General features: G+C 39.9%; 2 protein-coding genes across 2 annotated transcripts in view; one reads left to right on the top strand and one right to left on the bottom strand.

Annotated features, from left to right (window-relative positions):
- Positions 1 to 63: 63 nt before the first annotated feature.
- ndufaf7 (NADH:ubiquinone oxidoreductase complex assembly factor 7) lies at positions 64 to 10037 on the bottom strand. Its single transcript, XM_050058231.1, has 10 exons — positions 9578 to 10037; positions 9041 to 9201; positions 8357 to 8437; positions 7427 to 7537; positions 5535 to 5748; positions 5313 to 5371; positions 4944 to 5057; positions 3250 to 3393; positions 1689 to 1862; positions 64 to 1042 (listed from the first exon to the last, which is right to left on the bottom strand). The coding sequence occupies exons 1-10, from the start codon at positions 9654 to 9656 to the stop codon at positions 821 to 823; spliced, it is 1359 nt and encodes a 452-aa protein (XP_049914188.1). The 5' UTR covers positions 9657 to 10037; the 3' UTR covers positions 64 to 820.
- Positions 10038 to 12173: 2136 nt separating this feature from the next.
- cebpz (CCAAT enhancer binding protein zeta) overlaps positions 12174 to 22601 on the top strand; it is a 14647-nt gene continuing 4219 nt past the window's right edge. Inside the window, exons 1-15 of the mRNA XM_050058145.1 lie at positions 12174 to 12407; positions 13174 to 14666; positions 14868 to 15099; positions 15290 to 15458; positions 16003 to 16091; positions 16658 to 16711; positions 16878 to 16980; positions 17192 to 17251; positions 17379 to 17445; positions 18208 to 18320; positions 19385 to 19445; positions 19732 to 19928; positions 20158 to 20193; positions 20446 to 20541; positions 20773 to 20840. Coding sequence (XP_049914102.1) covers positions 12207 to 12407; positions 13174 to 14666; positions 14868 to 15099; positions 15290 to 15458; positions 16003 to 16091; positions 16658 to 16711; positions 16878 to 16980; positions 17192 to 17251; positions 17379 to 17445; positions 18208 to 18320; positions 19385 to 19445; positions 19732 to 19928; positions 20158 to 20193; positions 20446 to 20541; positions 20773 to 20840 — 3039 coding nt within the window. The 5' untranslated portion in view covers positions 12174 to 12206. The remainder of the gene's footprint in view (positions 12408 to 13173; positions 14667 to 14867; positions 15100 to 15289; positions 15459 to 16002; positions 16092 to 16657; positions 16712 to 16877; positions 16981 to 17191; positions 17252 to 17378; positions 17446 to 18207; positions 18321 to 19384; positions 19446 to 19731; positions 19929 to 20157; positions 20194 to 20445; positions 20542 to 20772; positions 20841 to 22601) is intronic.

Raw genomic sequence — 22601 nt, 5'->3', positions numbered from 1 at the left:
TGAGGCAAAAAGTTTGATAAATGCTAATCAATTTGTGTCTAATCCCAAACTTAAATCAGATGTGAAGGCCTAATAAAGTCAGACTCATCACCAAAACAAAAAACAACAAAAAAAAACAGCCCCTCCTGAATGAGAGGAAAAGCTGATAACGATCCGCAGCAGGATGTTTGGAAACGATCATTTAATTACCAATCCTGAACCTGATCGCCTCGCTCCACCGCTCCTCTGCAGGGACGGCTGCTTGTTTTGGCAGCAGCGACCCCCCACATGTGTAACTGAATCTTTTAATTGCTACCGGACGAGCTGGTTGTGAATGGCTGCTGCACAACTGTGAGCTCAGCTAACTGCTTCAAGATGTGGACGGAGGCAGGCGGCAGAGCAGCAAGGAGGGAAAAAGATCCTCCTGCTGCAAGAATGACCTCTGACCTTTAACAGTGTCACAGTTTTCTCTCAGTATCAGGTGAGGATAGGCCATGTAGGAACCAAACCGCAGAATTTGGAAAATAAGATGGCCTTTTCAAGTTGATAGGAAACGGTATATCGTTTTCAAAAAATAAATGCAAATAAAATGCTGAAATTCTTTATTTTTCTTACATTAATAAATCAAAATGTTTTCACAGTTAACTTCAAGAAAAACTCACTTCAAGGTGGATATTATATTTGGTAGAGTACAGCAAGTTTCTTTTCAGTCTTTTTAATATCAGCTGTAAATCGTCCCATGATCCTCTAAAACATCCCTTAATGTCTGAGTTCCAAAACTTCGGATCATTTCCAGCCTTCTCCGCCCTGCTGATGAAAGTCTCTGGACCGTTGAAGACCATCAGGAGAAGCTGAGTTCAGTGAATCCGGCCACAGGAAGCGGTGCCGGGCTCTTCTTCTCCAGCTTCAGCCCCACTTGCTTTTTTGGTTCGGCCAGCCGGCTGTGGTGCAGCAGGCTGAAGAAGAGGAAGCGCTCGCCCATCTTGGCGGGGTTGGTCAGCATGTCGTAGCTGCTGATCAGCTGCTTCCTGGTGGACGCATCGCTGCAGTTCCTCAGCAGAACCTGCAGAGAACCACAGGGTTAAAAACTCCGAAGGTCTTTAAGTTCCTGAACTTCCTGATCCCTGGCAGGAGTTTCTGGTCTCCAGAGCTCCTTTTTTGTACACTACAGAATATACTGATATTAAAGTGTCATTGAAGTTCTGCTATTAAGTATTTTTTATGTCTGTATCACTACATATGTGGTTTCTTAAATAAGAAATATCAAAGATATGTTTGAGGAAAGTTACAAAAAGGTGTCTTCGTTACAAATTTTACTCAACACCTGTAAAATGTCTCGCTCCAGTTCCTTAATAACTTAAATTTAATGGATTATCTATCAAAAATGTTTATGTGTGCTGGAATGCTGTTAATTTAATTTGTTTTAAAACTCTAAAATACGAACATCACAATCAGCCTAAAAATCCAGTTGGGTCTTTGAATTAAACGACACAAACAGGTAGTAGATATTAAAATACGATATAAAGATGCACTGCTGGTTTTGTATCCTAGTATTTGTACCCAAATATACTCCAATAGATATTTAATAAATGAATATTTAATAGTTGTGATCAGTGTCTTACATATATAAATTACACTGATCACTGTCACCACCATTATACCCTCTGTTATCAGTGATGAAACCCAGCTAAGCTTTTGAAAAGACTCGCCTGCATTCGGGAGTCGATGCCCATGTTTTTCAGGAACAGCCTCTGAGTGACGGGTCCCAGACAGGCCACGCCCCCTCCGGCCATCTTCCGCAGGTAGCTAAAGTCCACGTCGGCAGTGAGGTCGGCCGAGCCGGGGGAGGACAGGACGTCATGGAGCTGGTGACCTTTAAAACCCTGAGGAATATGAAAAAAGAGGGTTAAACAGTTTCCAGTCAGTCTGCTGTTTGCAGTAAGTCAGAAGTCCTGCTGTGTGATTAAAGCTCCATCACATGACCGTAACAAACTCACATTGTTATATTTAGCATCAAGGATTCTGCACGGGGCATCAGTAGCATAGTGGATAGCCGGCGCCCCATGTACACAGGCGATGCCTCACTGCAGGGGCTGCGGGATCGAGTCTGGCTTGCAACCATTTGCTGCATGTCACCCCCCACTCTCTCTCTCACCCTGTTTAACTTTGTCCTGTACATTAAAGGCAAAAGCCTTTAAAAAAAAAATGCAGAAAATGCTGATTGTCCATATTTTTAGTGGTACTGACGTGACAATTCAGAATTGATTCAGAATTAAATTAAATCGATGTGAAAATTGAGAAAATGTAAGTGTCAGAGGCAGAGGAGGAAGAGGAGCGGCGACCCTGGTTTCCTCTCTGCCTGCAGCAGATGGACTTCACTGCTTCCTACATCTGTTTCCTTTAACTATAACTGAAGAGAGGACCGGACAAAGTGTCCCAGCTGTCCAAAAATGTCCTCATTACTTTAAGGTCTAAATCTCAATTTGGTCCGCACAAACACCAAAGAATTTCGAGAGCACAAAAGCTATTAGATCCACAAAGTAGATTTCAGGTAGAATGGCTAAAAACATTTTAAGATATCCAAAAATATTATTTCATAAGTACTCAATGATTACTTTTACATTGGTACTGTCAATTTATTCACACATTTTACAGCTACAGTTCTGTAGGCAGATTTTAATTACCTTGGGACAGAGCCAGGCTAGCTGTTTCCCTGTTTTCCAGTCATTATGCTAAGCTAAGCTAACCGGCTGCTGGCTGTAGCTCTATATTTACTGTACAAACATGACAGTTGTATCATTCTTCTCATCTAACTCTCTGCCAGAAAACACAATGTTAAGCACAATTTAAAGCTATACTCTCTGTGGCCACTTTATTAGGTACACCTGTACTGTCTAATACAATCCGAAACAACCATTAAGCCAGTTTCATGAAGCCTATAATGTTCAGCTTTTGTTGACACTTTATGTTTATTACTGAGGTTATAGTTAGTGATGGTTTTGTTCTGGACTAGATAACATTCAGAGATGCTTTCCTCATGTATATAAGGACAAAAGGACAAAAATTTAGAACCTCTCTTTAGTAAGTGTTATATATAATCTCTCAATATTTTATCACCTTTAAATTTACACATTGCAACAGTTTCATCACCAAAACTGAACATTATGAGCTCCTCAAAGATTGCTGTTATGGCAGAGTTGTGTTCTTGAAATGTATTCTGTTGTACAGTTGTTACTATTAAAGTGGCCACTGGGTGTAAAAGTGTCTCACTCTGAATGTGTCGGTCTTGGTTCCGTCGTGGCCATAGTCAGCGATCAGCGCCGCACCGCCGTCATTTTCGATCCTCCGGGCCAGCTGCTGGACAAAGACTCCGCCCTCCGCACACACCTCCACATGACCTCGCCTTTCATCTGCCTGACACACACACACACACACACACACACACACACAGCAGCTTAATCAATAATAAATCACTCCACTCTCAGTTCATCTCTGGTTGAGAATTCAACTCCAGTCTGACTGTGGTCAGAGGGTAAACACACAGTCAGGTTTACAACTTTTTAAAATTGACTGAAAAAATCCAAATCATACATTAATTGATTGAGTAATAAATCGTTTAAGTCATTTATCAATCAAAAATGTCAAACTGTGGTTCTAGAGGATTCGTGAGAATTTTTTGTTTCATCTCATTGTGAACTGAATATCTCCTGGTTTTGGACTGTTGGTTGAGGACATTATCTGGAGCTCGCAGAACTTCTGACAGGCATTTTTTACCATTTCATTATCATTAATTAAGAAAATAATTGTTAGCTGGAGCCTCAATTAGAGAAGTAACACCACATTGATTGAAATGTTAGATGACTGTCTTCTCATGTCCTGTTCATTCGAGCATTTCTTTTAGTATTTATAGAGAGTTGTAATTTTCAATTGCATCATGGGTGATGTAGGCACCAGGTTTTGACAAGGAAAAAGAATTTGTCAAATACACAAAGACGGCATCTCTGCTTCTGCTGCATCAGATTTGATCCCTTTGGTTTCAAACTCTCCGTTGTGAGTCCAAGAATATTGTAGGACTACAATGCTGAATCCGTCTAGAATCTTTTAACCTGCTTGCTGATTTGTTCATGATTTCCTACAAGTCCCAGCATACCTCTCAAACAACCACAAGACAGTTTTAAGTTGTTGCGTTCGGTTGTCAGTTAGAAAATAATAAGACCAAATTAGAAACATCTCGTCCAATGTTTAAAACTCAAACTTGTCCTGTAGCTGCAGTGCATTCTGGTCTATTTCTGCTTTCTGGGTCTCTTCTTCTTTGGTGATTCCTCCCCGTATGACTTTCAAATGCTCGTACACTGATGCCTCTTTGGATGTAGAAACCAGCTACAACAGCCCATTGTTTAAATTCTAAAACGCAGACAATCTCAATAAGAAATGTATCCTCCTTTTCTAAGGTTTCACAGTTTGCATCTGGTTTGATGATATGGAGGCTGAACTCTCAAACTGGATTTAAGAGCAGGTTCCTCGTCCAAACAGACTGATGATGATGATGTCAGACCTCTGGCAGGAAGTTCAAAGTGTTTGAAGTGAGCCAGAGAGGCCAAATCAAACAGGCTGCGAATGTATAGATGGTTTGAATGTGGGCAGTAAAAACCAGATGGAGGCTGTAAAACAAACCTCTTAAGAGTTTATCTGAGGAGTTCATTTCCACAGTGTTTAAAAGATTAAAGACGTTCTGCGTTCTTGACTTCAAAGTTAAAATTACCCAGCTCTATAAGAGTTTTAAAGTTGAGTTAAACTTCTTGTGCTTTCAAAAGTCTTCATATCTGTTTCTAGTTTTGTTTTTATGAGCGAGTGTACCCTATTACATGTTCAGATTTCTGTTTTTGTGAGCCCTTTAAAGACTTCTCTTCCATGTCAACTAAAAAAAAAAATTCTGTTCAAGACTCATTCTCTCAGGTGCGTACCTGTATGAGCGTGGATGAGGCCAGAGTAGGAGACGGCACCACGACGAACCTCAGCTGGCCCGGCTTCTCTGGGTCGATGTCCACCATCACTTCCCTCCAGCCTTTCTTCGTCCTCTACACAAAACAAACACACTTTAACACTCACATACACCTGAGAGAGTTTTTCGTACAGTATGAGGGCGCTGCAGGGTTCAACATGTTAGGGATTGGACTTTTTTTTTCTTTTTTTCTCACTTTGGCGCCATCTGGTGGCAGGATAATATAACGACAGTGTCACTACAACACATTTTTTTCTACAGATATATACCAATAAAATAGCTGTGACCACATTAGGATCTCCAGGGTACACACAGCGGCTTTAAAACATACCTGAAATTTGTGGATCGGCAGAGCGTCAAAGAACTCATGAGCGAGAAAGATGCTGAATCCTGAGAGAAGAAGAGCAAAACTTACCCTGATACAAATAACCACATGACAAAAGCTTTTTTAAGTTGGCAAATACATTTTTTATGACCTTATATGGTATGGAGAAAAATATGTCACAACACCCTGTGGAAAGCAAGCACCATCACTGTGTTTGTTTTGCTGTACCTGAGGGGACGTCCTCTAAGCGGCGGTACCAGGACACCGGCAGCCCTGCAGCAGTTTCCCCACGGCGGTACACAGGCTCATCTTCGGTGTCTGCCTGCTGGCTGTGGTTTCCTGTCAGGGTCTGGGCCTGAATACGACTCAAAGCCGGACTCACCTCGACCAGGTGGAGGGACACCGAGGCTCCGCCCAGCACGGACTGCAACTGACTGAACACCTAAAAAGAAACACAGACAGTAATATGACTACTTCATTATACAGGTGAACACATGATCGTTATGTATTATGTTTAAACAAGTGCCCTCCAGCATCAGTGCGGACGTCTAAAGGTCTGTGTTAAACATTAAAAGATAACACATAAAAAAGAACAAATTAATGACAAAACTTTCACATCTACAATTAATACCACAAATATATCAATGAGAGGGAAATACATATTAGGTGCACTTTTTGATTTTCATCTCTTACAAATTTGTGTTTAATTTACCATTTACCGGATATCTAAAATGTAATTGCTATCTGTATCACAAACACACTTACACACACACACTGGTATTTGTGGGGACCCTCGCTGACATAATACATTATGGGGGGCCCTCACTTTCCCATAAACCTAAATCTAAATCCAACTTAACTCTTAAATCAGCTCTTAAGATAAGGGTTAGACAGCCCTTTGAGGAAGTGGGGACAGGATAAAATGTCCTCACTAAGTCATAAAGTCCTCACAAAGGTAGATGTCCAAAACACACACACACACACACGGTAATAGCTCCCTCTGCTGGGGGCAAAATAACCATGTCTTCACAGCAGCAAACCACCAACTAAAGGATCGGAAATACGTGTATTTACTTTTAGGCCAAGAGTTAGATGAGAAGATCAACACCACTTTTATGTTTGTAAGGTAAAATTAAAAGGGGTCAGTTAGCTTAGCTTAGCATAAAGAATTAAAAGAGAGGGTCCAAAGATAACCACCTACCAGCAACTCTTAAGCTCACTAATTATCATGTTATATCTTTACACATACACTTACACACACATTGGGATTTGTGAGGACCCAGGAGCTAAGAGTCAAACAGCCCTTTGAAAAAGTGAGAACCAGATAAGATGTCCCTACTAAGTTTAGAAGTCCTCACAAAGGTAAATGTACAAGAACATACACACACAGAGTAATAGCCCCCTCTTCCCTTTATTGCCAACAGTTAAATGAGAAGATTGACACCACTTTCATGTCTGTACAGTAAATATGAAGCTACAGTCCCCAGTCACTTAGTGTAGCTTAGCATAAAGAATGGAAAAAGATGGAAAAATGGAAACTAAATCCACCTACCAGTAGGGCTGCAATGATTAATCGATTAATCGATGACTAATCGACTATTAAAATAATCGGTAACTATTTTAGTAATCGACTAATCGGTTTGAGTCATTTTTTATAGGAAAGTACTATAAAAGTACCCCAAAATACTCTTATTGCAGCTTCTTATGTTGAAATATTGGCAGCTTTACACACTCTCCCATGACGGTGAACTAAAACCCTTTGGCGTGAGTACGAAACAAGACATTAGATGACATAATTTTGAGGTTTGGGAGAAACAGACTGACATTTTTCAACATTTTAACACATTTTTCGATAAAATGATTAGTCGACTAATCGAAGAAATAATCGACAGATTAATCGACAATGAAAATAATCGTTAGTTGCAGCCCTACCTACCAGTACCTCTAAAGTTCACTAATTAACATGTTATATCTCCTTTGTTTAATCTATACCAAAGTTGATTAAATGGGGGTCCTGAACTATTTCTTGGTCAGGAGCAGTAACTTCCTGGGGTTTGCATTCAACTTCTAATGTATTTGTAAACGTCTCCTCCTGCCACAGTGCCTAATAATGTTCTTACTCTGAGGATGTCGCTGGCCAATGATCCTTTTCCAGGTCCGAGCTCAACCAGCTGCAGATGTTTGGGTCGACCTGCTCCCATCCACTCACTGATGATCCACACGCCGAGCAACTGGAAGACACGACAACACATGTTCAAACTTTTAAAGCAGCATGAGGAGATGCTGTCACAGGTTTTCTTATCTAACTGAGAAGAAATGTGCTGTTTCCTATTGGCTTTCCTGCTAATAGATTTTTTAAAAAGTTTCATTTTGGGGGATTTTTCAAGATGGAGTGGGCTAAAATAGACAAAATTAGAGCTGAAATTGTTATATGATTAACCAGTTAGTCAATCTGCAGGTAAATAACCAAGTAAGAGTGTGATGATTAATAAGTTTGCCTAAAAAATGCAAACATTCTTTTGCTTTTCTTTATTTTCTATGATATTAAATGCTTCCGTTGTTTTCATAAACAATCAAGCAAAGAAATAAATCCGGTACTGTGACTGGAATTTGTGTTGAGAGAAGGATTTATAAACTGTGAATCACTGATCTTAACGTTGCATATTTTTTCTAAAAGTTTGAATATATTTTTAAGTTTTTCAAAATATGGAAAACTAGATCTTAAGTATAAGTTTTCCAGGATATCAACATCTTTGAGGAATCTTTTTACTGAAGTTGAAACAGGTGACATTATATCATCATCTAATAATATCTACAGCTCACAGTAATGTGAAACAAACAGGAGGGTATTAGAGGGTAAGAGGGTGTTCTTGGAGATAAAGTGGCTGTATATGAGGCGGGGCAAGTGGATACATTAAGTGAAATAAAACATCTAATCTTAAATGAACTCTTGAAATACACTGACAGATTTGATCTAACTGTGTGTCTGAGTGTGGGTGAGTTGTTTTTTTGTTTTTGTTTTTTTTAAGGTGGAATTTTCACAGCCTTACCTCTCCGAAAATCTGACTGATTTCTGGTGATGTGATGAAATCTCCATCAGGTCCCAGCATGTTGTTCCTCACATAATAACCCTGAAATAAAGAACTAATCAGTCTGAATGAAGGATGCTGAGAGGCAGCAGAGGGTGATAAATTATTTCAGGTTTCAGTTAAAGACTGAGATCAATACGCCGTTTTTAGAAGCTCCATAAAACATAATGTTTAATATTAATTAATCAGACAACAACTGTAACAAGATAGCACTGATTGTATTGCCAAACCCAATGAGAATCAACACTCACTTGTCCTGAATCGACTGATCAATTAATGTGGAAATAGACAAGTTGATTTCACACTGTAATGGCTATATAGTAAGGACGCCATCAGTGTTTAGATTGGTTCCCATTAGCCTTGCTTTCAGTACACCATTCTGTCTGACACTGGGTACGCTCTCCCTGGCTAAAGTTGTGGTGCAAATGCATCAACCATTATACATCCAAAATATGAAGAGGATGGTACTTTTGTTTTCCCTGGTAGCTGTCCCCAATTACCAGACAGTGCCAATATAAGTTTTATATTTATAAAAGATAGGCCATAAAGCACGTCACAAAAAAAAAAATTCAATATCAAACAGGCAGTTTTCTCTAACCGATCCAGGACCTGAAGGTGACTTAAACATCTACGACTGTCACTCACCGTCACTGGGTTGGTGAGCACCTCTCTCATGTACTCCGCCACTGTAATTGGACCTGTGGCTTTTATTTTGGAGGTCAGGTGTCGCAGCATGGAGGGTTGGGGCTTTTCCTCACCTGTTGGCGGGCTGCAGAAGAGTCTGGTCTGAGCTGCTCGCCATCGCACTGTCAAACACAAACATTACAAATATATATTAAATAACAAATAACTTGTTTCTGAATGGGATGTCCAGTAATTAACACACGTAGTGTAAATGTGACTCTGTAAGGTAGTATGGTGTAAGAGCTGTGCCATAACCCAACTGATTTGAATTACATCAATTTACAGTCCAAACCTGAAGTTAAAATCTAGTGAGCAAAATTTTGCAAGACAATAATACAACAATAACTCAATAATACCCAAATAAAAGACCAACAAAATAGGCAATGCATGGGAAATAAAACCTCAAGCCATGTCAACGCACACAGTTAATATTAACATACAAATATCACATGACATTTAGGTGTCACAGCATAAACGGTGTATAATAAATAAACTCACCTGCAGCTGATGGACTGAGAGGATGACTGAAGACTCTGCTTATCAACAGCTGTGTTTTAACACCAAAACAAGCCCTCATTCTGCTGGTAATATTAACCGAAATACAACTATGACACTGTTTTATAACATGTGTTACATAACGTTTGGGTTGGTAGCATTATTTGAGAGGAAAACTGTGACTAAAGTGTAACTTGAATCACATGGACCAACTCTCTGCTCTGCTCTCTGACAGGATAGCAGCTAGCCGGTTAGCATTAGCCGCTTTAGCTACAAGTACATTAACGACGAAATACAAACGTGACCGCGTCCAAGATAAACGTTTTAGTTTCGCGTACAAATAATTAAAATATACACTTGTTCTTTTGTGTCCGTCTACCGTTTAAATGAGCTTAAAGATTCAAAAGTCCTTGTGCAACAGCGAAATGCTAATGCTCACAGAGTGATGAACGTTAAGCTAGCATCGGTAAAGGAGCAAACATCCGGTTAACCTTTCATAATAAAACACGTTTTGTAGGACAAGTTTGTAGTGCCAGATGAAAACTAAATATACCGGTTTTTGTATACATTTTTAGAAAATCTTAGTCAGTTTGGATCTTTGTGTGTATTTCCTTTATTTGTGGATTAATTCAACTAAACAAAAGACATGAAATATGTATTAATTCCTTAAATATAATTATTATAAGACAAGACTGCCAAAATATAATTAAAATATTACATAAAATGTAGATAAAATAGAAATAAAATAATACAAAATAAAAATAATATAAAATCCATATACACCTTTCACTTATACAGATATATTGGATGCCCATGATTGTTGCACAATATAACTGTAATACACACATGGTGTGTAATGTATTTCCTGTAAAGATAAAAAATATTACCTATAAAATAAATTATTGCACAGTAAGGAATTGCACGGGCTTGTTAGGGCTTCTACAGGCTTGTACATTATGAATATACATTCATTTTCAGTGGTCATCGTGGTGGAGACAGAGACAACAGCATTACATGATGTTATGCCGTCTTGTTAAAGAGTCCAACTACTGTCAGAATGAAGGACCTGCAGTAGCGCTCTAACATCCTTCTCTCACCCACCCACTCTATGGAATCAAGAGGAATGTCCCTCTTGATTGCTGGCCCTCCTAAACAGTTTGTTCTCTTCGTACCTCCAGCTCCCCCAACAGACCACTGTGTAGGATGTTGCAGATGCAGCCACAGTGTTATAAATGTCCTCAACAGTGTCCTGCACCCTCCAAAGGACCTCAGTCGTCTCTGCAAGTAAAGACAACTTTGGCCTTTTTTGTAGAGGACGTTGTTTGACTAGTCTAGTTTATTGTTGAGGTATTTATACATTCCCACCATCTAAAAATCCAATCCCTGGATGTTCACTGGTGGGGTCTGGGACATCTTCCTGTGGAAGTCTATCACCATCTCTTTTGTCTTGCTGCTGTTTAGGGGAGAGTCGTTGCTGAGCTCACACCAGTTGACAAAGTCCTTGACGACCTCACTGTATTCCTGTTTGTTCCCTTCTGATACACATCCACTGATGGCTGTATCATCACAGAACTTCTGGGGGTCACAGATGTCCATGTCTGACGTCTGATGTTTATAGTGAACAAAAAAGTCATGAAGCCTCACATACTGTGGCCTGTTGGTGAGATAGTTGATGGTCCACGCAGCCAGGCAACAGTCCACTCCTGCTCCTTAGCTTCCTCCTAAGCAGTGCTGGCTGTATTGTATTGAAGGTACTACAAAAGTAAAAACAACATGACCATAACAGTGCTCCCAGTGTTTTCACGGTGTGAGAGGGATCCGTGCAGGAGGACGATGACTGCGTCATTCACACCTGTGCCTGGTTGATAGACAGACTGCAGGGGGTTAGGTCAGCTTAGGGTTCACCAGGGGTCGGAGGTGGTTTAGTATAATTCTCTCCATTTTCTTCATCTGGTGGAAAGTTATGGCTACTAGCCTGAATTCTCTGGGGTGTACAGTCTCCGGTACTAGAACCACACAACAAGAAACTCTCCTGATTAAGGCTCAGATTGAAGATATGCAGAACCACCTCACAGAGCTGGTCTGCACAGTCCTTGAGTAGTCGGGAGCTGATGCCGTCCAGGCCTGTGTCTTTCCTTCTTTCCTTGTCTTGATCTTCCTCAGTTCCTTCCTCACATGGTCAGCTGTTAGGGAGTCCATATAAATATACATATAATAATATAATACTATATAAATATTCACTGAATAGGTGTTTTTCTCTTTTCCATCAGCTAAAATAGAAGCTTGCACCTCTTCTGTGAATGTACTGTTATTTTGACAATTCCCCTGCCTTCTCTGTTTCATGAAGGCGAGCTTGACATTCGGCGGAAGCGACAAGCTCTCTGGTTGGACAACCATTCGTTACGTCAGGATGAGACGTTAACAGCAGTGGTGTTTTTTTTCTTCACAACCGTCGCGTTAAAAAAAACAAAGAAAAACGACGGTAAGTTTCATGCGAATATTCACGTTAAAACATAATTAATAAAAAAAAATAACGGACAGAAAATAACTACTTTTTTTTTTCAATTCCGGAAACACCGACATGACGTTGTATACCACATCCGGGTCACGTTCTCCTCATGCTGTAGCAAGCATGGCGGCGAAAAACAAGCACCGTAAAAACGCCAAAGCGCCCAAAAAAGTGACATTTCAGCCCGCAGACAACGACATGGAGGCTGAAAACGGCGGCGGGGAAGAAGATGGAGATCCAGCAGCTGATGAAGGTGAAGGCAGAGGGAAGAAAGAGGAGGAAGAGCTCAGTTTGGACGAGGTTTTGAGACTGGGAGGAACACAGGTGAGTTTAGAAGATAAAACCTCATGACAGGCACAACTGCTGCAGGTTACTTGTTATTAACAATACATTTACTCAAGTGCTGTACATATGTAGGCTACAAATTTGAGTATTTTTGCTGTCATGCCACTTGCTGCTTTACTCTGCTACATTTCAGTGGTCAATATTTCACTCCACTACATTTATCTAATAACTGGAGTGACTTCACAAATTAAGATATTTTTTTTTGTTATAAGTTAAACTAACTGTTCATACAAGTACTGCTGAAATGATTATTTGTGTAGTCAGTTCAGCTGACAGAAAATTAATTGAAAGCTATTTGCATGGTGTAAGTCATTTTTCATGTAAAATATTTTATGGCTCTAGCTCCATTAATGTGAGGGGTTTTCCTTTTGAATCTTTATAATCTAGTAATAATGTTAAGGTTTGGACTGTTAATTTGGCAAAACAATCATAATGAGGGTGTCACTTTGGGCTCTGGATGATTGTGACGGCATTCCTCGCTATTTTTACACCCTAAAATCAAAGAAAAATAATAAATTGATCTGATGGAGGGGAAAGAAAATAAAATAAGTTCAAATAAGTTAAAAAGGCAAACAAAAGATCCAGAAAATTTATCATATTTTTATATCACAATTACCACTTTGCTCAGGTGAAAGATGAGTAGCACGAAATTACTATCAGGGATTACTTTGTAATGGTTGCACCAGACTGATATGTATTATAGTTTATGACAATGTGTTCTTCGTCTTCTCTTGTCCGTCTATAGGCCGACTATGTCATGCTTGCCGGCCTGAACGACTCCAATGAGCTTGTCGACGGAGGAAAAAAAGGAGCGATAGACGACTTGGAGGAGGGCGAGCTGGAGAAATTTATCACCAAACTGGGCATTCAGGCGTATTCCGGACTGCAGGTCATCTCAGATGAGCCTGAGGGCGACGCTGCAGGCACGAGTGAGAAGGAAAGTAAAAAAGCCAAAGCAAAGAAAGCTCCATCAGAGGAACAAGCATCCACCGCTCAGCAGAAAGTTAACAACAAGCAGGAAGTGGAGGATAAACAGAAGGCGAAGAAGACAACCACCGGGAAGAAGGCGAAACAGAACGTGAATGTGTTTGAGTTTCAGCAGCGACAGGTCCTGCTGATCAAACCTGGAGGGAAATGGTTCGACAATGAATACACCACAGAGGGCTCGTCAACACAGCAGGATCCCTCACTGGTGTCCCAGTACAAGGCGCTAGCCCAGCAGCTGTTTGAGGCCGAGGTGTTGCTCTACAAGAGCAAGAAGAACCTGCAGAAAGGAGCCAATTCCAACTGGATGAAGACAGTCGTCTCCGCCGGCGTGCTGGCAGACAGGATGGCAGCCATGACAGTCCTAATCCAAGATGCTCCGGTGCACACTCTGGAGCACGTGGAGAACCTGGTGTCCATGGTGAAGAAGAAGGGTAGCCGACGGATGGGTCTGATGGCTCTGGACACCTTGCGGGAGCTCCTGCTGTCTGACCTGCTGCCAGAGCACAGAAAGCTCCGGACCTTCGCCCAGCACCCATTCGACCAGCTGGAGGTGAAGGCCAGCGGCAACCGAGATGCCCGCGACCGCCGCCTCATTCTCTGGTACTTTGAGCACCACCTGAAGCACCATGTGGCTGAGTTCGTGGCAGCCCTGGACACGGTGGCTCATGACACGGTGGCAGCCACAAAAGCGAAGGCGCTGGCCACTGCCCATGAGATGCTGTGCAACCGCCCAGAGCAGGAGAGGGCGCTGCTCATCCAGGTCGTCAACAAGCTGGGAGACCCTGAGTACAAGACAGCGGCTAAAGCATCGTACCTGCTGGAAACGCTGCTGCACAAACACCCCAACATGAAGGCAATAGTGTGCTGTGAGGTGGAGCGGCTCATGTTCCGGCCCAACATCAGCCCAAAGGCGCAGTACTACGCCGTCTGCTTCCTCAGCCAGGTGATGCTGAGCCACGACGAGGCTGAGCTCGCTGCCAAACTCATCACTGTCTACTTCTCATTCTTCCGCGCCTGCGTCAAGAAGAAGGACATAGAGTCCAAAATGCTGAGCGTGCTGCTGTCAGGCGTGAACCGGGCGTATCCTTACGCCGGCACCGGGGACGAGAAGGTGAAGGAGCAGCTGGACACGCTGTTCAAAGTGGTTCATCTGGTGAAGTTCAACACAGCAGTGCAGGCACTCATGCTGCTTTTCCAGGTGATGGACTCCCAGCAGAGCGTCTCGGACCGATACTACGTGGCTCTGTACAGGTAAAATCATCCTCACCTGTCAGGTTCTACTTTTGTGCTTTAATTGTATTGTTTCTGCATTTTCAGTGGCCATTGTATACTTGGTAAAAAAAATCTTGTCTTAATATGAAAAACAATAATTGACACACTCACACAGTCAAAGATATAAAAAGTGAGACAAGTGATGTAAATCTAAATGTTGACTTTTCTTCTTCTCTGCAGGAAGTTGCTGGACCCCGGTCTGTCGTCGTCCTCCAGACAGAGCATGTTCCTCAACCTGCTGTACAAGTCTCTGAAGGCAGACATCGTGCTGCGGCGCGTCAAAGCCTTCGTGAAGCGGCTGCTGCAGGTCAGCGCCGAGCAGAACGCCAGCTTCTCCTGCGGGGCTCTCTTCCTGGTGTCCGAGGTCATGAAAGCCAAACCGGGCCTCAAGCTCCTGCTTCAGGATGACGGGGTAAGATGGTCACACATACTGGGATCAATGACTCATCAGAATGGTAATTTTAGACATTAATGTTGTCACTGTGAAGGATAGGACTCTCAGAGGACCAGAGGAGTTAAGATAATTACCATGTTTCTCCACATATTCCCTGTCTATATTTAAAGTTTGATTGATAGCATCACTTCCTGTTGTGTTCACTCAGGATGGGGAAGAGGAGGAGTTCAAAGACCTTGCTGAAGAGAATGAGGACGGCGATGATGATGATGATGAAGAGGAGCACTTTGTGGATGCCGACAAACTGGCGGAAGGCACAAGTGCCGAGACGGAGGCAAAGCCCACATCATCATGGGTACATCACCAGAACCTGGAAGGTGTGTGAGATTGATGATCAATATTTGACTATTTCATGTGTGTTACTGTTTTGTGTTCAGTCACAGTCATGTGATATAACAGATATGGAGGGAAACATTGTATTTAAAAGGATTTTTGGAGGATTTTTGAGTGAAATCATGTTTTAAATCTTCCCAAGAGCCAAAAGTATTCTTAAAATTCATGTCTCTTCCACTGTGGTTTCATATAACTTTGGCTAGGTTTGAAAACAAAGTTAGATATCAGGTTTTGTCTGATAATTAATGACAAGTATTTTCACATTTATATCAAAGCTTTAATGGGGAAAATTCTGATTCTGCAGCACAACAACAGCTTAAATATGAGTTACGAAAATGTTTTATAGACATTTTATGGTAATAGTTTCACCATAATTACACTGACAGTCACAGCTTGGGTGTAGTTTCCATTAAGCTCTCTACATTAAACAGTAGCTACAGTACCAGTAGATACACTATAGCCATGTTTCATGTTGTTGTCATTCTCCTTGATACTGATTTTAGTTCTTTCCTCCCTGTTCACCTCCAGGAGGGCAGAGCAAGCAGAGCTACGACCCGCTGCACAGAAACCCGTTATTCTGCGGTGCCGACCACACGACTTTATGGGAACTGCAGAGGGTAAGTTTGTAAGGTTGCTTCTGGAGTTGCATATAGATAGGTATGAGAAGGTTTGTGCACCAGAGAGCACTGACAAGTTAATATTTACACTGTAGAATGTGTTTAAAAAGACATTATTATTTCCTTGTATATTATTAGCAGATTTTTTCAAACTCAAAAATATCAATTTCATAATTTGCCTAAAAAAACAGTATTAGCAGGGCTGTAATTGATTTGTAATTTATTGTCTTTCAGTATTTTGTATATTGATTTTAATGCAGGATTCATATTAATTTGTCTCATAATTGTGTTTTAAATATATAGATATAACAAATTTTACTTTTCTTTATTTAATTGCAATTGAAAAATAATGTAAAAATGAAATGTAAAGACAAAATGTTAGAGACAATTTAGGACATTGGTATCATAGTTGAAAACCCTTATATGATACTATGGCCTTACATAAAGGTTGAATCACTAGAACAGAAAGAACAAATAGAAATTTGGAGGATTAAATCTTTTATAAACATTTCTGAACACAAATGAATTGTTTGTCTTTAATGTTTCCACTGTGTGTGTCTCTGCAGCTCGCCGTGCACTTCCATCCGTCAGTGTCGCTGTTTGCAAAAACCATCCTGGAGGTAAAACTTTTACACTTGAAGTTAAAGTGTTTCATCACATAGAAACAAAGAGCATCTCTATCTGTTGCTGCATGTGACATCATTCCTACATTCAGGACCTGTTTTCTCTTCCTCTCTGGTAGTTTGAATGTCTCTTCTATAAAACATGTATGTGTTGTTTCCACAGGGAGGGTCCATCCAGTACTCAGGTGACCCTCTGCAGGACTTCACCCTCATCAGGTTCTTGGATCGATTCGTCTTCAGGAACCCCAAACAGCTGAAGGGAAAACGTAATGAATACAGACTTTATTTACATTTCTGATTTTTTTTTTCCAGATATCTTTATGTTGTATCCGTGGTAGAAAACTTAACATACCAGGCAGATTCAAACACATTACCAGATATTCTGACAGTATTTACAGTGGGTATTAAATTACAGTGACAGAATACTTAATGCATTAAAATACTAAGTTCTGCTTTCTTATTTTATTTTTGTCTTAGAAAACATGGACAGTGCAGCGCTGGCGCCCAAACAGAGATTACCTCTCAACTCTTTACCAGGTGAGTTTCTCTTTGTTGAAGAAACAGATTTTTCTATGTTCACAAATTTCATCAACAGCCGTCTCTAGTTTTAGTTTTTCATTTTATTCAGATTTGCATCATTGAAGTTTTTCTTTTCCTCTGTCAGTGAACTGTGAGGAGTTTCTCTCTAAAGAAGAGAGTCAGATCCCTGTGGATGAGATCTTCTTCCATCGGTGAGTTTGAAACAGTTTTATAGAGAAATTATTGACAAAGTTTAGCTTTTATTTCTCAAATTATTTCTTTGTCTTCACACAAACAAAACTATTGTTGTGTTTGGAGTTAGGTAGAGAGGCTCCCCCTGCTCCCTGTCATCACCTCTGCTGGGTGTTTTAATGCAGCCAAATTCACAATTTACTTTCTGTAATTAATTTATTTTTCCGTTTCTGCTGTCAGACAGCAAAACAAGTATGACATTTTATCCCGGCTTTTAAATACTGTGTTACCAAGCCACTGAACCAAACACTATCAGACAAAAAAAAAAAAAAAATAGGACGAGAGAAGGTTTGGAGCAACAGAAAAGCCTCTAAATGAGCTTCAAGCGTGTGTTTATCCTTATAGAATCTGGAAAATGTCAGCAAAATAACTGTAAATATCATCAAAGGAGGAGTGTAGATTTGTTAATAAACCTATTTTTAATTCTGCTGCTGATTCAAAATGGCAATTTTTTACTTCTTTATAACTTTTGTTTATTTACCTCAAAACTCTTCCGTTAGTATTTGTATGACTGCGTCTTTATTATTGTTGTTGAAATACTGCAGATTTGCATTTCATTCTAAGGAACTAGGTAAAGTCTCAAAGAGATCTATGCATACTCAATAATCAGTACAACCTACATCTTAATCAAATCATCCCTTGTGTATTTTAGCTTAAAAGCTGCTGTTCTGTCATATTTTGGACTTGATTGATGCAGTTTTAATGTTGTTTTTATTCAACAGCTTCTTCAAGAAACGTCAGCAGGAGAAGCAGCGCCAGACTCGTCGACCGCGAAGAGAGGAAGATAAAGAGAGTGTGGAGGACGTGGACGACGATGAGTTTGAGAAAATCCTCGGTGAGTTCAGACACTCAAACTCAAACTGAAGGACTGCAGAAGTTGCCAGAAACTGTTGACGTTGCGATAAATGCTTTTCAGTTTACACTAGCTGACTTTAGCCTGCACAGTTTGGACTGCGTGCTGCAAACTATCAACACTATAATAACTGCACAAAGAATAAACAGCCAATTATGAATGAGCCAACGTTAAACTTAAAGTCATGTTTTAAAACGTTAAATACAGAAGAGCTGATATTATCATACTTTTACTTTGAAATTTAAGGATAAAATTTCACTTCCTTATGCTGTGAACCACAGACTGTATATGAAGTTGGACGATGTGTCTACACTTACCCCCACTGTCCAAAAAGGAAGCCAAACTATCCTGTATATTGTAGTAGTCCTGTCCTTATTTACAAACATTTCTGTTTTTGAATGCATGTAGCCTGTTATATAGAGATGTATCAATATATTTTTGTTTAGTCACAAAAAAAGGCTATACATGGGATTTATATCTTGTTACCTGCAGGAACAGATGAGTAGGCACTGTTCATCAACTTATATATGACAGTAGCGGTAGTTGAAGATTTCCATGACAACGAGTAAAAAGGTCTCGAGGGCTGTCTATCAGCCACTTGCAGTCTCTGTCCTCGCAGACTTTAAGTGATGACTGTAAATACGTCACACTACGTCCAACTGAAGTCCACTAGGGCTCAGTCCACAAGTCCAGAGGGTGGACATTTGGATTCAGCCTCCGTTTGGCCCATGTCCCATCCACTAACATTGAGGGGGCGGGGTCTATGACCTACAATGCAGCCAGCCACCAGTTACAGAAGGAATGATAACTATAAAAGTAATTGTTTTTTAACTTGTATATTTGGAAAAAGTTGAAATTCAAAAACTGGTATGTTGGTTTGTTTCAAGCTGAAAATCATCTTAAATTTGTGACTGAATAATTTATTTTTTACTTGTGGTTTTGTTGTGCGTAATTCTCTTGTGTAAATGATTATCAGTTTTATCTAGTTAAAAATCTCATGGTATTTCTGTGACTTAATGACTTGATCTGACTTTGTTTTTGAACAGATTCCTGTGAGGGAGACTCGTACTTCACTGAGATGGCAGATGATGATCTGGACTTTGCAGGGTGAGCAAAAAGTTCTCATTAATTATTTATTAACTCACTGACAGGTGTGTTTGTAATTTGTTCATAGGAACACCAAAAACAACATACTGAATACATGCAGTAATAACACAGTTAATGACAGGATTAGCTTGAAAGCAAAATATTTTATTGTTTGAAGCTGACATGCAGTCTCAGAAAGAGTTTACAGGTCATCTTGTTTTAACGTCGTCTGTTCATTTGTTCAGTCTCATGGATTGATTGATTGATTTCATCCCCCTCTCCTCTGTTACCCCTCCATGTATGTCAGTAATGTGAAGAGTAAAAAAAAGAAGAAAGGCGCAGAGGACTTAGACGACTCGGACATGGACGATTCAGACATGGACGACCTGGATGATGAAGAGGTGTCTCTGGGCAGTATGGATGAGGAAGACTTTGGAGACGAGCTGGAGGAGGAAGGAGGGACGTTCATGGATCTTGATGGAGGCGATGAAGATGATGATGATGGTAGGGAATAGTTTTCAAGTTTGTTAATGGTGTATGTGTTTCTTGTTTTTGTACTCCTGTCAGTTTCCTTAAAAATACCTGTAAATTTAGGGAGATTTTAACAGTTTCATGGCTCAAACCTGTGATCCTTCAGTCACAGGGTGCTTCACTAACCTGAAAACTGAATCAAATTTCTTTTGTTAATCAATTTGCTTTTTTTTTTTTTTTTTTTTTTTCTTGTCTCTTTTAGTTCCAGAGCTGGAGGATGACGATGCTGCATTCGGTGGTGAGTACAACTTTAAATACAAATTTCCATCACAGTTTCACACAGACTGCATCAAATATTTATCAAGTACTTTATCGATTATTGTCAGAAAGTGGGTCTTTAATTTACAACATTTAAAAACCAACATGGGTTTAATGAGTAGAAGATAATCATTTGTTTCTCTTTAAAAACATATATCAGTTCAGTGTTTATAGAAGCTTATGAAATAAACGTTCCTGTTTTGAATTATGAAATAAATGTTTTTCTTTGCAGATTCAGGAGATGAGATGGAAGTTCCAGACATCACTCCTCGTACCAAGAAGGGGAAAAGGAAATCCTCAGAGGACCTCGACTTCTCTGGATCTTTAGGTTTGTTTAACTTGTTCTTAATACATAATGTTATTATTTTTTCTTTACCTACATTGATATTAAAAAAAATCTGAAGTGTTTTAAGAGTTTTAAGATTTTAGTTTGACTGTTGATCTCCCTTTTGTGGCTGTTGTGAAAATGGTGATGTTTGACCTGCTTCATTAGTGAAACTGAATTAAGTTTATCAATATGATTTTAAGTTGTTTAATTGATTGTGGCTCCTTCTCACAGGTCCGAAACAGGGGAAGAAGAAGAAGAAAGGAAAGAAAGATGGAGCCATGTTTGCTTCTGCTGAAGAGGTGCGTTGTGTTTGTGGTTTTATGAATTGTAATAGCTCAACTTAAAACTTCTGCATCAAGTTTGGTCTTCTGAATGATTAAAAAAAAAAATATCTGAATTGAAATGGATGGTGGATGACCATAAATATAATGAATGCATTTCATGTCATCGTCCGGGACACCATTAAATGTTTGTTACGCTGCCACTGGCCCATGGGCAACACCTTGAGAAAATATGAACAATACTGTTTTTTTGTTTTGTTTTTTTCTATTACATACTATACTATAACATTTTTGTGACTTTTTTACGACATACTATACTGATATTTTTTGTGACTTTTATACGACATACTATACTATGACATCTTTTGTGACTTTTTTATGACATACTATACTGACATCTTTTATGACTTTTATACAACATACTATACTATGACATCTTTTGTGACTTTTATACGACATACTATACTATGACATCTTTTGTGACATTTTTATAACATACTATACTATGACATCTTTTGTGACTTTTATACGACACTATACTATGACATCTTTTGTGACTTTTATACGACATACTATACTATGACATCTTTTGTGACTTTTTTGTGACATACTATATTATGACATCTTTTGTGACTTTTGTGACATACTATACTATGACATCTTTTGTGACTTTTTTATGACATACTATACTATGACATCTTTTGTGACTTTTATACGACATACTATACTATGACATCTTTTGTGACATTTTTATGACATACTATATTATGACATCTTTTGTGACTTTTATACGACATACTATACTATGACATCTTTTGACTTTTGTATAGGGATGCACCGAATATTCGGTAACCGAATATATTCGGCCGAATATTGCAAAAAAACACACATTCGGTATTCGGTGGAATAAGTTAAAAGCAAGGCCGAATAATAGCGGCATGTTTTGATAACACAATCAAACGGCGTGCCGTGACGGGCGGATTAAAATGTCGGCAGTGTGGCGATCCGTCCGTCACGGCACTCGCATTTGCGACTAAAAATAGTTTTGAGCGAGCAAAATAGGCTTAAATCATTCAGCACGCTGTGCGAGCAGCCTACAGATTTCAACCACCAGCAGAAACAAAAGGCGAATCTCACCGGTTGTGGGTTGAACGGGGGTCACAGACAGTAACGTTAATGTATTCCTGTCAAATACGGCAGCCATCGGCTTACCTGGCGACGGAGAAGTCGGCTCCAATAATATCCTCTTCTTGGCGTCATGACTGCCCAAAAGTACCTGGACAGCCGAGCCAGCTGAACACAGACCGTACGTGATGTGTCAGAGGAGAAACGAGCCTTTCACATTGCTCTCTTTTAGTCTTTCAGTGGCAGGTAACGGCCCACAAACCTCACCGCACTTTAGGGACTGTTCGTTACTTATGAAGGGACTTATCAGGGGAGGAGGGTGGCTGGTTGATTCTTATTTCATATATTTATTTTATTTTGATCCCCCCATGTTCATCACTCATTGATGCTGTTTTTGAAGTATGAATAAGTCAATAAGTAATTTATTCCACTGAAATATCATTGATGTATAATAGAAAAGTGATTTATCTTTTCATAAATGACAAAAGGCACATCTGCCTCATTTTCGCTGTGGTATCGTGATACTACTCAGAACCATGGTATTTTCATTGGTATCACACAGTGGGTCCCAATTTTGGTACCGTGACAACACTAATCTGGAGGGGGTTCATCTGCAAAAACTAATGAAAAACTAAACAACGATATTCGGTATTC

This window comes from Epinephelus moara, chromosome 12, assembly GCF_006386435.1.
Source record: "Epinephelus moara isolate mb chromosome 12, YSFRI_EMoa_1.0, whole genome shotgun sequence".
NCBI lineage: Eukaryota > Metazoa > Chordata > Actinopteri > Perciformes > Serranidae > Epinephelus > Epinephelus moara.
The sequence above is the reverse complement of the archived record's forward strand: the minus strand, read 5'-3'. Positions and strand labels throughout refer to the sequence as shown.

Bases quoted from the DNA above. Each gene is read 5' to 3' on its own strand.
- ndufaf7 (XM_050058231.1), bottom strand. From the start codon at position 9,656: ATGAGGGCTTGTTTTGGTGTTAAAACACAGCTGTTGATAAGCAGAGTC. The intron at 7,538-8,356 runs GTAAGGCTGTGA...CGTGTCTTCCAG, and splicing joins TCAGTCAGATTTTCGGAGAG to TTGCTCGGCGTGTGGATCAT. The intron at 1,863-3,249 runs GTGAGACACTTT...CATATTCCTCAG, and splicing joins CCAAGACCGACACATTCAGA to GGTTTTAAAGGTCACCAGCT.